This window comes from Gopherus evgoodei, chromosome 2, assembly GCF_007399415.2.
Source record: "Gopherus evgoodei ecotype Sinaloan lineage chromosome 2, rGopEvg1_v1.p, whole genome shotgun sequence".
NCBI lineage: Eukaryota > Metazoa > Chordata > Testudines > Testudinidae > Gopherus > Gopherus evgoodei.
The window spans coordinates 148764129-148779857 of NC_044323.1; the positions used below are offsets into that span (position 1 = coordinate 148764129).

General features: G+C 49.5%; 1 protein-coding gene across 2 annotated transcripts in view; it reads left to right on the plus strand.

The window, feature by feature from the left end:
• The window catches only part of NUDCD3 (NudC domain containing 3), a 65616-nt gene that overhangs the window by 15093 nt on the left and 34794 nt on the right, over nucleotides 1-15729 (plus strand). Inside the window, exon 3 of one of the 2 annotated variants that reach the window (XM_030551846.1) lies at nucleotides 1901-1992. The exons of the other annotated variant lie outside the window; for it this stretch is intronic. Coding sequence (XP_030407706.1) covers nucleotides 1901-1992 — 92 coding nt within the window. The remainder of the gene's footprint in view (nucleotides 1-1900; nucleotides 1993-15729) is intronic. 2 annotated transcript variants of the gene reach the window in all.

The following is a 15729-nucleotide window of genomic DNA, read 5'->3' on the forward strand; positions in this document are numbered from 1 at the left end:
AGTGTGGAAGGAGTAGCAGCAAGTGAATCTCCCACCTGCTACGAGCAGCAGTAGAGCCAGAGGCTCGCACCAGTTCTGCTCTTGCACAGAGCATGGCACCTCTGGCCCAGCAGCCTTGTGTCAGTTCCATGCTGGGGGCTGTGCTTAATACTGGGAGCACCATTCTGGGAGAGGAGGCTAGTGGGAAAGGGAGTAGAAGGGGAGCTTAAGTGAGACACGTGCAGGAGGGATGGGTACACAGACAGTGGGGAGGTGTGAAAAGTTACCAGCAGGCAGAACTCAGGGCTAAGCTTGCTGCATGGCTGCTGCACTCTATCCCACTGCTCTCGGGTGCAAGGATGGAGCAGCATCTACCAGGCTCAGCTAAACAGATGGTCTCCACCCTACAGGATCTATGGAGGATGGAAAGACCCCTTTAAAGATGAGAGGCTTAAAAGGAGGAGATAGAAGAAGCAGAAGCTGGTTGCTGGCTGTGATTGAAGTTCAGGGAGCAGGTGGCAGTCAAGGTCTGTCAGCTTCTGCCACAGTAGCTTGTGGGATCTGGAGCCTAGTGAAGCTCAGAAATCAAGCCCCAGCTCCCTGCAATTTGAAAGTGTTGGGAGGTGGGGTCCACACTTTCCTTCCCCGGGCAGTCTGAGAGAACCCAGCACAGCTCTCCTTTGTACCCTGGGCAGCCCATGGCTCTGGCCCCACTCTGACACAAGTCCAGGGGTAGTGAGTTAAATCCTGTTACGTCTTGAGAGAGATGTGCGCTTGGCGAGGAGAGGGACTGGGGTGGTGACAGCCTGCATGGGCCCAGCAGGGAGAAATACCTGGCTCCCACAGTGTTGGTGGCAGCAGTGGGGAGAGGCCCTGAGAAAAAGGATGACCAGGGTCTCTAACCACCAGTGACCAGGGCTCCTGCACTGGCTCAACTCATGGTGACTCCACCCAACTGCTATTCCCTTGTGGGCAGCAGGGAGTACAAGAAGCCACAGCTCTCAGCGCTCTTCTATGTTAGCGGGGCACGTGGCAAAGAATGGAGCAAACCAGTCAGTTCGGAGCTGCCGAATCTCTGCACCTGTGTGACCCAATTCTCACTCACTCCCTTTTTGTAGCTCGCACGTGGCTGGAAACTTTCCAAACCCCAGAATCAGAGCAGCAAAACAGACTCCCGGTGAGACTCCTAGCAGAAGCCAAGGGAGCAGTCACGGTGCCTTATTGCTTGGGAAAGGTTTTCCAGCTGCAGCCCGAGAACTCGTAATGCAGTGACATGTGAATGTCACCCGCAGGTCACTGATCCAGAGCAAACCAAAACCCTGGGCTGGGGGGTTCTGCAGCAAGACATCTGTTTGCTTTAGAAAAGCCCTCGGAGCTATAGGGGAAACAAATGAAAGGATCGAAGAGATTTAGAAAAGAGCTAGACCAGTAGGAGTCAATATTGTCGAATGGTTAGAACGGGGGACTCCTAAGTTCTGTCTCAGCTTTCCCACTAACTCACTTTGCATATGCTACACTGCCAATTGCTTGGGCTTGAACCTGAGTAGCTGAAGTTAAAAGCTGAGGGTCTGGCTACATTTGGAATTTCAAAGCGCTGCCCCGGCAGCGCTTTGAAGTGTGAGTGTAGTCGGAGCGGCAGCGCTGGGAGAGAGCTCTCCCAGCGCTGCATGTAAACCACATCCCTTACGGGTGTAGCATGCAGCGCTGCGAGCCGCGCTCCCAGCGCTGCCGCCCTGATTACACTGACGCTTTACAGCGCTGTATCTTGCAGCGCTCAGGGGGTTTTTTTTCACACCCCTGAGCGCGAAAGTTGCAGCGCTGTAAAGTGTGAGTGTAGCCATGGCCTGAGTTGCTGTGTCTTCTCTGCTATTTTAATCCACATTAGCTAATGCAGGCTAAGAACCCACCTTTGTTTTTGCAGGGCAGACATATCTCCTGTGACGTCAGGGACGCCACATAACTTCTGTTCTTTGTCACCATCTGTAAACCAGGGATCATGGAGTTGCCCCACAAGTGAGCCTTAATCATTGACTGTTAGGAAGGGCTTGGAGACTCTTCACTGAAAGGCAAGGTAGTGCTTACTGTCGTCCAGCCAGCCAGAGCTGTGTCATATCCCAGCTCCCTTAGGCACAGCCCCAGCAGCCTGACCTTTTCCCCTCTCCTGGCGATGCTTGTGATGTACTCGGTAAGGCCACTCTCTGAGCAGGTAAAGTTCACTGCTGTAACTTCTCAGTAACTAGGTGGATAGGAACGGCAGTGACCTACAAAATCACTCGTTGCTTTCCAGCTCCGTGTCCCTAGCGAGAGGCAGAATAAAATTGAACTGAAACGTGTTAATGTGGTGAGCTCTCCCAAGAGCGAATGCTGCTTTTCCTGGAGGCATCTGCGTGAAATTAACTGTTTCCAGGGCATGATGGTTTCAGTCCTATAGAGTTTCTATGAGAGTCTAGAGGGCTTCAGCTCAGGAACAACCTGGCCTGCCCGAAGCTGAACTGACTGTCACAAGCGCTTGCAATATCAGCTGCTCTAGAAGGGAAAATTGATCCATATGGAGAAGACTCTTTCTCCATTTCTCCCTGTGCTCTTAACAGAAGTGTTGGGGGTTCTACTTCACATGGTACTCTTGCATGGTAGTGAAGTTCAAATGGCCGTCCCAAGCTGCTGGGAAGGGGAGAGAAATGAAGTCAAGTTTTGCATTGACTCATTTAGGAGTGGGATTGACCGCAGCTCTTTACTGTTAACTTGTTGTAAAGGGGACTGGCTGTGGGCTGCCCAGATTCCTGTGTTGAATGGCCCATTCTGCTCGCTCTGGCATTGCACAGTACAGAAACCAGTTTCAGCTAATATTCATTAATTTCCCCACTGAAGGCCCTTTGGTATTTCGGATTCGCCGATGACTCACAAATACCGGACCATTACAGTTACAATCAATGGTATATTTTGGTGGCTCCAGCCTGACCCCAAAAGGTCAAGGGACCGCAGCAGCATTCTCTCTTTGCCCTGTTCAGGCAGCAAGTTCCCCTGCTGAGCATAGCAGTGTCCCCTTGTTGTACAGGAGCCCGCTCTGCGAGCTTTCCTGCACCTTTCCTGTGGCCTCTGATGCCTGAATCCTCTCTTCCCCCAGGCACCTGGTATGCTGCAATGGGTGGAAAGAGGCCCTCTCCTGTGATGGTGAAGTTCTGAAGTGTTTTTCAAAGGAAATAAACACTTGTCTTTAAGACAAGATTCCCTCTACCCTCGAGTCACCTGTGTGCCAGAGCTCTAGCTATGGCTCAGGCTGGCTCTGCAGTTACGAGCCCTTCACAGCTGTTGTGAAATCACACTCAGGGCGCAATTTCTAAATGCTTTAATCGGGCATCCAAACTGCGCACTTCGTTGCTAAGAGCATCCGGAGTTCCAGTCCTCTTGCCATGGCCTGTCACTAAGGGATTTGGGTGCCTGGCCTCAAAAATCAGGCCCTGAAACAACCAACCTCCACCCCCAAACCTATGAAATTTCTGTTGTTTCTCTTAACAAGCAAAAAATCCTGGGCTGGAGGCAGAAGGAAGAGGTGTACCTGATTTTAATAAAACATAAGTGTCCTTAAAATATCGATGCTCATCAAAATAGAGAAATTCAGTGTGGAAAATCACCAAGCAGAATTCAGACTTTTTAATGCCATATTCAAGTGGTGGGGAAATTCAGACTAGGTCACCTTGTGCGTGGCTTAAGGGTCTACAGGTTTGAAAGGCCACATTTCCTTGGAATTGTAGGTTTAAACCCTGTCAGGAATTACTTGGTCCTTCATCCTTCAAGGGAGCTAAAACTGAATCCAGTGCAGTTCACTATGTGGGAGTGTCTCAAAGGAGACCTTTAAAGCCCAAGCATGTGTGAGCTCTGTGTGATCAATAAAGATCCCAGGGGACTTTTCCTAAAAGTAGCATGTCCTGCTATCCTTGACCTAAATTTCCCAGCAGTAGTGAAACCCACTGACGACCAGGTGGAGTTTTTCTGGAAGCTGGCGGTGACATTTTAACTAGTTTAATATCAGTAAAGTCGACTCTCTGCTGAGCCATTCCATAAATAACTTGAAATCAAAGCAGAAGAGTGGAAAACCATCTGAAGAGAGCGAGAGAGCGTGTTTCAAAAGAGCAAATATCTGACCAACAGAATTTGTTGGGGGAGAAGAGGGAAAGCTCCTGGCACATGGAGGAAAAATCTCTCTCCTGAATCTTTGCAGTAGCTGAGAATCCTGCGAGGAAAAATCTGAATCGTGGTCTCTAGCTCTTCAGAGGGCCCAGTGGCTATTGATCAGAGCTGACAGACACAGTGTGTGCACCTGTAGTTACAAACCTACTATGGGCAGGGTTGATTGCCCAGGATAGTTGCTGGTTTCATAAGGCTGCACCTGCAAACATTGTAGCTGTAATTCCTCACAGATGTGCAACTCCACTAGCAACTGTTGGTGTGACCAGGCTTCTGGCTTGGTTGTAGCATAGAGGGGACACTGGTGACTTACTATAGGGTCATTTAACCTTACTTATATAATACATAGTGGAAACATGCCTAAGTAGTGCTCACATTGCAGCTTCCATCATGGCTACTGCTGTGGTGATGAGATGGCTTCAAAGCTTGCTAGTGTAGGCAAGGTCTATCAGCATGGTGGCCACGAAGGGCTTGATCCAAAGCCCACTAAAGTCAATGGGAATCTTTCCACTGACTGTGATGGGCTTTGGATCAGGCCCTGTAACGGCATTGGTGCCTTTGTTTGGGGAGCCGAGGGGTTTATTGACAGGTTTTTTGGCTAGTTCGTGGGGCCTTTTGTCACTGGTTGGTGAGAGATCTGGGCACTGGCGCATTCTGCAAAGTATGCCTGTCTCGTTTGTGGAGTGTGTGCAGAGTCCCTATGTCCATACAGGAATGGGCATTTTAGGGGAGATTATTGAATCAGGGCAAATGTTGGTTTGGTGCTATGAGACAATAAGGTGGCTGTTGCATGAAATGATGCTGGAATGTAATAAACTCTTAGCAATTTAACTCAACCATTTCCTGATTCTCAAACGTGTTGGTGTGACACTGGCCATCTAAGTGATTGGAGAGCTTCTACTAGAAAATTAAAGAGGAAGAATGGCTCATTGGTTAGGGCACTAGCCTAGGACTTGGCTTTAAGTTTTGTTCTGTGACCTTGGCCAACTCATTTAGCATATCTGTGCCTTAGTTTCCCCATCTGTACAATGGTGATGATGGCATTGACCGGCCTCCCATCTCAGACTGTGATGCACTCAGATACTATGGAAAGGGAGCAAGTTTGGGACCACAGATAAGTAGTGTTTGTGCCTACGGTGGACAAAGGAGCTCTGGAAGGGATTTTTCAAAACAGATGTTCGAGTTGGTGTCTCTCCCCCCCCCCATCCCACTCCCGGCTTTTTTTCAGTTTCCTTGGTCCCGTCTAGGCGAAGACTCTCTGATGCAGGGGCTAGTGAAATGATTGGAGCCAGTGAGAGTTGATAGCTGTGACGTGGGGAAGGGATTTGTCTTTGGACTGTTGAACACTTTGTACGTCAGTGATTTCTAGATATGTTGTATTAAGGATGCCTTTGCCTTTGCCAAATACCCAACACCTCTGCAGTGGAGGTGCTAAGAGCTCAGAATAAGCATCTCCTGTGCCTCCCAGTAGTTCTCCAGCTAAACTAGGGAAGGTCAAACTTTACATTCCGGATATTTTGATGCTTTTAAAAAAAAGGAGAAAAATCCCTTCCAAGAATCATCAAGAAGCAGAAAGGGCCCAAGCCCCATATTTTCAAAACCTCTTTGCAGCTCACAGGTAAAACATCATCTCTCCAGGAGGCTAAGCTTTATGCGTGTCTTTGTGTTTGACTGTTTTAGCTCCCCCTGGTGGACATTAGGCTCAAGACAGCACAGGGCTGCAACAGCCCTGTTCTGAAATTCAGTTTGCAGAGGCCTCATATTGGGTTCCAGGGAGGGGCTGGGCACAAGCCCCTCACTGCTAAAGGACCCTCCCCTAGCCTGTGGGGGGGATCCACAAAGTCCAGGAACTGTTCCTGTGCAGTATTTGTTTCTAGGAAGGGCCCTAGCTGACCTTTAGGCATCTACCCTTGAGCAACGGGCAGGCAAGGTCTGTGGGGAAAATGGTCCAAAAGTAGCTGGCTTCATCTCTCCTGAAATGTGTATTCTAGCACTCCTAGCATTGCAGATGGCTTCCTCTTTCCAAGGTAACTGACTCTCCCTGGAGAGGCAGGAGAATTGTTTGCCTAGTTAACAATTATTTGCCTAAAGGGGCTCTTTAGGTAGCTTGAATGGCTGCTGAAGAAATCCTTGCTGTAGAAGAGAGCAAAGCTGGTATCTAGAAAGTAAAGCCTCTTGGTGAGAGTTAAAGGGATTTCCATTTGCAGAGGTGACTTGCATGTCGAAGTGATCTGAGTGACTTGAACAGTGGCAGATCAGCTACCTCTGTGCTGGGATCTTCTGGTACAAGGCCCCCTTTAGAACCATGTTTCCCAAATGATGGCTCCTGACTCTCAACCCACCAGTTGATCCCATGTGCTCCCATGCTCTCACTTCCTCTGGGTGGCAGGCAGCAGTGTGGGGAGTGGGGTCTGGGTGGCAGCGGCAGGGACAGGCTGGTTTCAGACTGGTAGCCATGTTCATCTGTATCAGCAAAAAGAACAGGAGTACTTGTGGCACCTTAGAGACTAACAAATGTATTTGGGCATAAGCTTTTGTGGGTTAAAACCTACTTCATCGGCTGCATGCAGTGGAAAATACAGTAGGAAGATGTATAGATAGATACACAGAGAACATGAAAAAACGGGTGTTACCATACCAACAATAACAAGACTAATCAATTAAGGTGGGCTATTTTCAGCAGGAGAAAAAAAAACTTTTGTAGTGATAATCTGGATGGTCTATTTCCAACAGTTGACAAGAAGGTGTGAGTAACAGTAGGGGAAAAATTAGCAAGGGGAAATACGTTTTACTTTGTGTAATGACCCATCCACTCCCAGTCTTTATTTAGGCCTAATTTAATGGTGTTCAGTTTGCAAATTAATTCCAGTTCTCCAGTTTCTTATTGGAGTCTGGTTTGGAAGTTTTTTTGTTGGAGTATTGCGACTTTGAGATCTGTGATTGAGGCCATGTCTACATCTAAAATTTTGCAGCGCTGGTTGTTACAGCTGTATAGGGCCAGCGCTGCAGAGTGGCCACACTTACAGCAACCAGCGCTGCAAGTGGTGTTAGATGTGGCCACACTGCAGCGCTGTTGGGCGGCTTCAAGAGGGGTTCCGGGAACGCGAGAGCAAACCGGGAAAGGCGACCAGCTTCGCCGCGGTTTGCTCTCGCGTTCCCGGAGCCACCCAGCAAACCGCAGGGAAGGAGACCTGCTTGCTCGGGGTTCCGGGAACGAGAGAGCAAACCGGGGAAGGAGACCAGCTTCGCCGCGGTTTGCTCTCGCGTTCCCGGAGCCACCCAGCAAACCGCAGGGAAGGAGACCTGCTTGCTCGGGGTTCCGGGAACGAGAGAGCAAACCGGGGAAGGAGACCAGCTTCGCCGCGGTTTGCTCTCGCGTTCCCGGAGCCACTCAGCAAACCGCAGAGAAGGAGACCTGCTTGCTCGGGGTTCCGGGAACGAGAGAGCAAACCGGGAAAGGAGACCAGCTTGATTACCAGAGGCTTCCTCCTTCCACGGAGGTCAAGCAAAGCGCTGGTAAGTGTCTACATTGGATTACCAGCGCTGGATCACCAGCGCTGGATCCTCTACACCCGAGACAAAACGGGAGTACGGCCAGCGCTGCAAACAGGGAGTTGCAGCGCTGGTGATGCCCTGCAGATGTGTACACCTTCAAAGTTGCAGCGCTGTAACTCCCTCACCAGCGCTGCAACTTTCTGATGTAGACAAGCCCTGAGTGACCAGGCTGTTCACTCTCTAGCTCTGGCTGCTTCCTCCAGGCTGTCACCCCCCTTGGGCAGCATGCAGCAGAGTCAGAGGTGGATTAGGGATTTGTGAGGCCCTGGGCCAGAGCAAGTGGGAGGCCCTCTCTAGCCCTTTCACCTGCAGTTCCTCCCACCCTCTCCCCCTGGCGCTCCTGCCGGGGAAATGGGCTCGGGATGCATAGCCTTGCCCTGCTCTGCTTGCCTGGCGTTCCTGCTGTGGAGTGGGGGCAAGCCCCCGACTCTGCTCCCTGGCGGGAGCACTAGGTGGGTAGGGCGTAGGGAACCCAAATTGGCCATGGACCGCATTGGCCCAGTGGCTAATCTGCCACTGAGAAGAGTGGAGAGCCAGATCTGGGCAGCAGGAGCAGCATGGAGGGAGTGTTTGGAGCCAGCAGCTAGTGGACAGTTACCAGCCCAATGGCAATTGCAGCCTGGCTGTGGCCTAGCTGGGGCTGCGGAAGGGAGCAGGGGAGGGGAGCAACTTGTTAGAGGGCTGGGGTGGGGAGGGGGGGATTAGAGGTAATGGTGGGTCCCCAAACAGCCAGAGTGCCTTAGTAAGAAGGTTGGGAACCCCTGCTCTGAAGCACAGAGCTGGCCAGTCAGTTCAGGTAAGGGATTGCTTTGGGGTTAAGTCCCAAAGGTGGTTTGGCCAAGTTTTTAGAAGTATTTCCTTTGGGACAGAAATCAGACTTCTTGTTGAAAACACCGCCTTTCCTGAGCTCAGTGAGCGGCATGCGAAGGAATCGCCAGAGGCAGAGATTAGCAAAGCCTGACTCAGAATCCCTCCTGTGCATGCTGCCCCCTTACATCTGCTGTTCTTCCAAGCCTTTAGCCCGTCCTCCAGCACTTTGACTTGCTTGCTAGAGGGGAGATTTCAGCTGGCCTAGCAGCCCGGGGAAGGTGAGGCTGCAGAGCTGGTCTCAGGCTGTTGGAGGGCATGTGAGAAGCCAGAGCACTTAACTGTGCCATGGCGTCCAAGGGAAAGGTTGCACTGCCGTCCTGGCTGCTACTCAGAGGTGGGCACGTAGGTGGCAGTTGGATTGTAAATGCAAAGGACCCCTTGCATCTGCATCCACTTGTGCCCTGCTGGCTTCTGTCACCTTCCCTCTCCCTGAGTTAATTCCAGTCAGGTAACTTGTGTTCAGTAGATGGTCTAGCACAGGGGTCGGCAACCTTTCAGAATTGGTTGCCGAGTCTTCATTTGATCTCTCAATAATTTAATGTTGCACATTACTGCACGTGCCAGTAATACATTTTAACATTTTTAGAAGGTCTCTTTCTATAAGTCTATAATGTATAAGTAAACTGTTAAGTATCAGAGGGGTAGCCGTGTTAGTCTGCATCTGTAAAAGCAGCAAAGAGTCCTGTGGCACCATATAGACTAACAGACGAATTGGAGCATGAGCTTTTGTGGGTGAATACCCACTTCGTCGGATGCATGTAGTCACCCATGAAAGTTCATGCTCCAATATGTCTGTTAGTCTATAAGGTGCCACAGGATTCTTTGCTGCTTTAATTAGACTGTTTTTATATGGAAAATAAGGTTTTTAAAATGTTTAAGAAGCTTCATTTAAAATGAAATTAAAATGCAGAGCCGCTGGACCGGTAGCCAGGACCCAAGCAGTATGAGTGCCACTGAAAATCAGCTTGGGTGCTGCCTTCGGCATGCGTGCCATAGGTTGCTTACCCCTGCACTAGCCTTATTAGTACTTAGGGGACTGGGGCTACTTGTGTTTCTGCGTCGCTCAGCAGATGTAGTCCAGGGCCTTTAGAAAAGCTGCTCAGTCCAAACACTTGTTCGGAAAGACGCTGCAAAGAAGTGCTGAAATGCCAGAGCGTGGCTGAGCATAACAAGTTCCAGTGCCTGCCTGAAACGAAAACAATCGGACTCATTGACATTTACGGAGAGGCTGCTGGACATGCCAGCTCTGTGATGGATGCCCAGGTTGGCTGGCATCTGGAATCGGCACTGGTAAGTGTGTGACTTGCCGGCCAATAGTTGGCTGCCACCTCCGCAGGTCAGGCCAGGGCCAGAGCAGAGGGAGCGTTTGCATTCAGGAGAGGGCTGCTGGGGAGGATCAAATTGGATCATCCAGAAGCTTTATAAATAACATGGCTGTTCTCCTGCCATTAAAAACTGCAACATCATTTAGTTCTAGTAACAGCTCAATTTCCTGACAGCCCCTAGCTAATGGGAGCAGAGCAATGTTATTTGCAAAGGCTTTAAACGAGCTGGTTTTATTTAATGCTCCCCTAATCCATTGTCTGGGTTTGCTGCCTTTGCCACTTGCTTGGCTGCCAAGTGCCTTGCTTGAGCCAGGTGATGATGGCTATTAAATGATACTAGGGTCTCATTGGCATCAGCTAATATCTGAGAAGGACAATCATTGGGCTGAAGTGGTGCCCCGTCTCCCTCTACCTTCATGCGCAAGAATGATTAGACTGGTGCCTTTCCTCAATCCCTCGCCTTCCCTGGTGTGACTCGAAATAGTGGAGTAGCTAGCCAGAGCATCCTTTTGCTGTGCTGGGGCTTTGTTGTGGGGAGGTGTCAGCCCTGGTGAAAAGCTGCTGGTGCAAGGAGAGCAGCTGACTGCGTTTCCAAATGCTGGTCGAGGCAAGTGCTAGCTGGCACAAGCAGTGGCTGCTGAGGCAGGGCTGGCAGTTATCAGACGAAAACATAGGCCCTCGCCCGAAAACTTGACAGAACGGCAAGTCCAGCTCATTGCACGGGTTCTCTAACCCTGGCGTGCTGCACAGCACCTCAGGAAGTACAATTATCCTGCGCTTGGTGCCCTCCAGGCCTGCTGCCTGCCAAAATGCTCATGTGCCAGCTGCAGCATCTCTTATAAAATCTGCCACCTCCTCCCTGATTCATCCCCTTGTCACAATTCAGTGTTTGTGAATTCACAATTAATTACTTTGAGGGACGCCTCTCGCTCTAGGCCGCTGTCAGGTAGAAGCGGCCTTTATTTGACTGTCTAATCATTGAAATAAATGCTGATCTGTTTGTGCATAGTGCATCTCTGAGGAATGCCACACTTGCTGCATCCTTATGTGATTAAGGGGTATGGATGCATCAGACATCACCTTCCTGCTAGCTTGTTCCTTCAGTGTTGTCTAGTGAAATTGTTTTGTGTTTAGCAGGGCTCTTGAGCTTGAGAAAAGCTTCACTTGTCAAAAAGGGCAAAGGCTAGTGCTTAGGGCACAGGACTAGCATCCCCCCCACATCCCCCTGCCTCCGCCACACGCTTCTTGTGTGACCTGGGGCAGTACACTTCACCTCTTCTCTGTTTCCTTTATCTGTACCATAGGGATAGTCCCATATAATGGTGAGGCTTAAGTCATTGATTGTAAAGTAGAATGTGGGCCTGTTATGAAACTTACAGTTGATGGCAAAGTGTTCATAGGATGTGAAAATTGTCATGCCCCCTCCATGTTCCTGAAAGGCCTCAACAGATTTTTCTCAGCATTTCCCAGCTTTTGACTAAGAACATTCAGAAATTTCATCCGCAGAGGAAACTGTTGGAGAAACACTATGTTTGGTCACTTGGCTAAGCTAGAATTGGTCGTTTATGTTGACAACAAACCAGTGATCTGCTCTAAGCTCAGGCTCTTTCAGCCTTTTCTCTATTACCTCTGCTAGGAAAGTTCCTCACCCGTTGCAGGAGAGGCAGAAAAGCCACAATCCCGATGACCTTCTCTTGGCCAGCACAGGTGTGGTTCTTGACACTCGAAAGGGTAGCGGAACTGACCTGATCAGGGCTGTCCATGTCTCAGCACACCGAACGAGAGCATCTTTCTCCATCCCAGCGTGGTGTCCCTGTCAGGCTGACTCCTGAGAGGGTAGAGAGTGAGAAGTCTGGTGTTTGTGAGCAGGTGTCCCAAATCTGCCAAGAGAGGTCCAAACTGAGCTATCTGATGCCTCTCCATTAACCAGGAACCTGTGCCAGTGCTTAACAAGAAAGGTTGTGGAATCCTTTTCAGTGAAGGTTTTTAAGCACGGGTTAGATGAACACCCGTCAGGGACAGTCTAGGTATAATTAATCCTGTCTTGTTGTGAGGGAGTGGACCAGATGACCTTTCTATGATTGTATAATTTCATAGAGCCATTTCTGGAGCTTTAGTTTCCAAGAGTGGGGGATCTTTTGAGGTGGGAGTCTATCGAGAAGAAAATTCCTTCTCTGTGATTGTTGTGGGATGACTTTCCACTCCTTACAGAGTTGAGGGTTCATTCCATCACTTTCTATGTGTGGCAGCAACCTCACTGTCTGCTCTGGGAGGAGCTGCTGTGCCTGCATTCCATAGCAGGGACTGGCACGAAGCTTGCCCTTTGAGCCTGGAATTCCTGTCTAAGGCCTGGGCAGAGTTGGGACCCTGTTTTGACTAGATCTCTAGAGCAGTGGTTCTCAAGCAGGGGCACACGTACCTCTGGTAGTATGCAGAGATGTTCCAGGGGGTACATCAACCCATCTAGATATATGTATGTAGCCTATTTTACAACAGGCTACAGGAAAAAGTACTTGCTAACTCACTACAAACTCACATTTCATACAAACAGTGACTTGTTTATACTGCTCTATATATCATACACTGAAATGGCAGTACAGTATTTATATTCCAATTGATTAATTTTATAATTATATGGTAACAATGAGAAAGTAAACAATTTGTCAGTAATAGTGTGGCTGGGACACTTTTGTATTTTTATGGCTGATTTTATAAGCAAGTCGTTTTAAAATGAGGTGACACTTGGGGGTACGCAAGACAGATCAGTCTCCTGAAAGGGGTACAGTCGTTTGGAAAGGTTGAGAGTCCCTAGTCTAAAGAACAGTTACAGGTAAGTAAGTCTTCTCCCTTTTTTCCTTGAGTGGCCAGCACTTGTAGTTGGATGGTAAGTTGACCTCCTGGTCTAGGTGGGAGTGGGTCTAGGCATTGGTATTAATGACAGCATAGACGTGTGTTGCAGTCCATAGGAACAAAAAACAGATTTGCTGCTTCTCAGCAGTGCATTGTTAAAGGTTTCACCTCCCCCAAAATGACACATTGTGAGCAAAAATAGAGCAAGACAGAACACACAGACCCACCCACACCATCCCCACCACCAGGCAGCCAAGTGCAATCAATACCAAACCCTTTATTTTAAAGCTGATGCTTTTTCACCCTCCCTCTCCTCAACCCCACCACCATCTGCTGCCAGCCACTGCTAGTGTTGCTGTGCCCTAGTGCACTGACCACGAAAGCAGGGAGTGCTAGTCATTGACAGTCTTCTGCCTGGAGACCAACTGCAGATGTTCCTGAGCTGGCTCCATGCATACTCTGTCCCCTGGGAGATAATCAGTGGGAGGGACTGTTGTTTTTGCTGTGTGATGGCAGGAAAGGCTCTCTCTGGAGGTAGGGCTGGTGCTACTTGGTGGCCCTGTTGAAGCAAGACTGTCTTCCCATGAGCATGTCCAAATCTCAGCATGGCCGGAGGCAATAATAGAAGAAGCTGCCTTAAGAGTCCTCCCTGCTCTGGTCACTTTGAAACGATGCAGCCGTCCCAGTATTTCTGAGGAGAGGGGCTCAGCTGTTTTCTAGCCTATCTTCCCACTCCAGCTAAGACACTCTAGCCAGTTACCTTATGCTGCTAACACAAAGGATCATATAAGCCCAGCAGGGCCAGACGAGGGCGGTGTTTGGATGGGAGGCCTCTGTGGGAAACCCAGGTTGCTGCAGGAAATGGTGTTGGTGAGTCAGTGAATGGTGCCGTTTCTTCTGGGTCTGTACTGAACCCAGTACCCTCCTGTGGTGTTAGCAGGAGCTGTGTTCAAAACTGAGGTCCTGACTACTTCTTTCATTAAAGAGCCTCTGTTACCCCTGCACAAGGTTAGGATGTTAACCCTACTGCCTTGGTAAGTTTCCACTTGAGTAGTTCCATCCTGCCTCTCTAAATCCCCCAATTTTTAATTTCCTGGCCCAAATTCTGTGCACTGTTGCTGTACTTTGAGAGACAGCCGCCCTACTCCACCCCAAAAGTGGGTTCACAGATCTTTTACCTGCATTTTGAGGCTGAAAGATTCTGTGGAAAGACAAAGCATTACCTAGTTTGGAGAAGTAATTAGACACTGATGATGGAACTCTGTTCTTCCTACCACTACCTGTGTTTCAGCCTTGCTGAGTGGGCTTTAGCCATCCGGGGAGAGGACAGGAAAGTGGCTTTGGACAGGATTCCTGTTAACTTCCACTTGCCCTGTTGCTGGGTTAGATAGGAGCAGGGGAAGAAAATGGTCATTCTTTGCATTACCTCAGTCTGTAGCATCTTTGTTAGGTGAGTCTCTCTAGGAGGCAGCATGGCTTGGTGGCATGAATGCAGGAATGGGAGGGGCTTTGAGCATGTCACCCTGCCTCAGTTTCCCCATCTGTAAATAGTGGGTAATACTGGTTTACTTCCCAGGGCTGTTGTGAGGCCCAACTCATGGCTGGGATGCGAAAGTGTGCTCCAGCCAGCCCTAGGTGAGCACGACGTGTCAAGATGACTTCCTTCCTTGGGACGATTCGGCTCCAGCACAGTAGCTGTGTTTTAATAAATTGAGAGATACCTATCTCATAGAACTGGAAGAGACCCTGAAGGGTCATTGAGTCCAGCCCCCTGCCTTCACTAGCAGGACCAAGTACTGATTTTGCCCCAGATCCCTAACTGGCCCCCTAAAGGATTAAACTCACAACCCTAGGTTTAGCCAGCCAATGCTCAAACCACTGAGCTATCCCTCCCCCCAATGTTTTGATGAGCTGCAGCGTGTTTGCACAGTTTTCCCAGCAGAGACCGACAGCCTGTTCTTTCCAGCCCTCGCAAGCCCTTGTTAAGATTGACCTTTGCTGCAGGAGGGTGACCTCTGAGCACTCTCCTTCTCATCTGCCTTGCAAAGTGGCTGCTGCAATTAGAAATGCAGAGTAGCCCTTTAAAAAGCAAACCACCTTGTCATGCAGGTTGGGGTGCAGAAACAAAACGTGCTAAGTGGAAAGAGAAATGGTGCGACTGGAGGTTTCCCAACAGCACCAGTTATAAAGGAAAGTCATTCTGAAACCCTTGCTTGTAGATTAAAATGTGATGTGAGCTTTAAGTGACCCAGTAAACTCTCCTAGAATACAGTCATGAATAGCTATTCCTCCAGCTTCAGTTTGTGAAATAAAAATCCCAGCCTGCCTTTTGCTAGCTGGTAGGAAGCCCCAGACATTGATCCATTAATTCTCCTGATGGCCCACCTTTATGATGTTGCCCTCTTTGGTGTATGTTATATAAATGACAATAATACAATTGTGTTTTATGAGCTTGCAACAAACTGGGAATGTTCTTAATGTTTTCTCTGAATACTGTGTTGGTGCCTCAGTGTCCCCTATGCACTTTTTAAGTATCTAGGTGGTGGAATCAGGGTGTGTGATTGCTGCAGAGCAAGGGGTCAGTGCACCTAAATGCCTGGCACTCTGTCTCCTAGCAACTGATGGCCTAGGCCCCTTCTCTGCAAAGGTGCCAACTGAAGGTGTTGGAGACAAAGAGGTCAGGTGACCTGCTGGCCTCGGAAAGGAACTGAGCAGAAGAGGAGGGGCTGAAGGGGGTTTGGGAGTCTGGAACTGGCTGGGGACGAGGAGTGAAGTGCAGACGTGGGGGTCTGGCTCACTGTCCCCCAGAATGGACCCGGCCGAGGGGTTCGGTTCGCGGTACCTACAGGCTGTTTTAGACCGTGTTTCTGTCATCGAATAAACCTCTGTTTTGCTGGCTGAGAGTCACATCTGACTGCAAAGTGGGGGTGCAGGACCCTGTGGCTTCCCCAGGACCCCGCTGGGG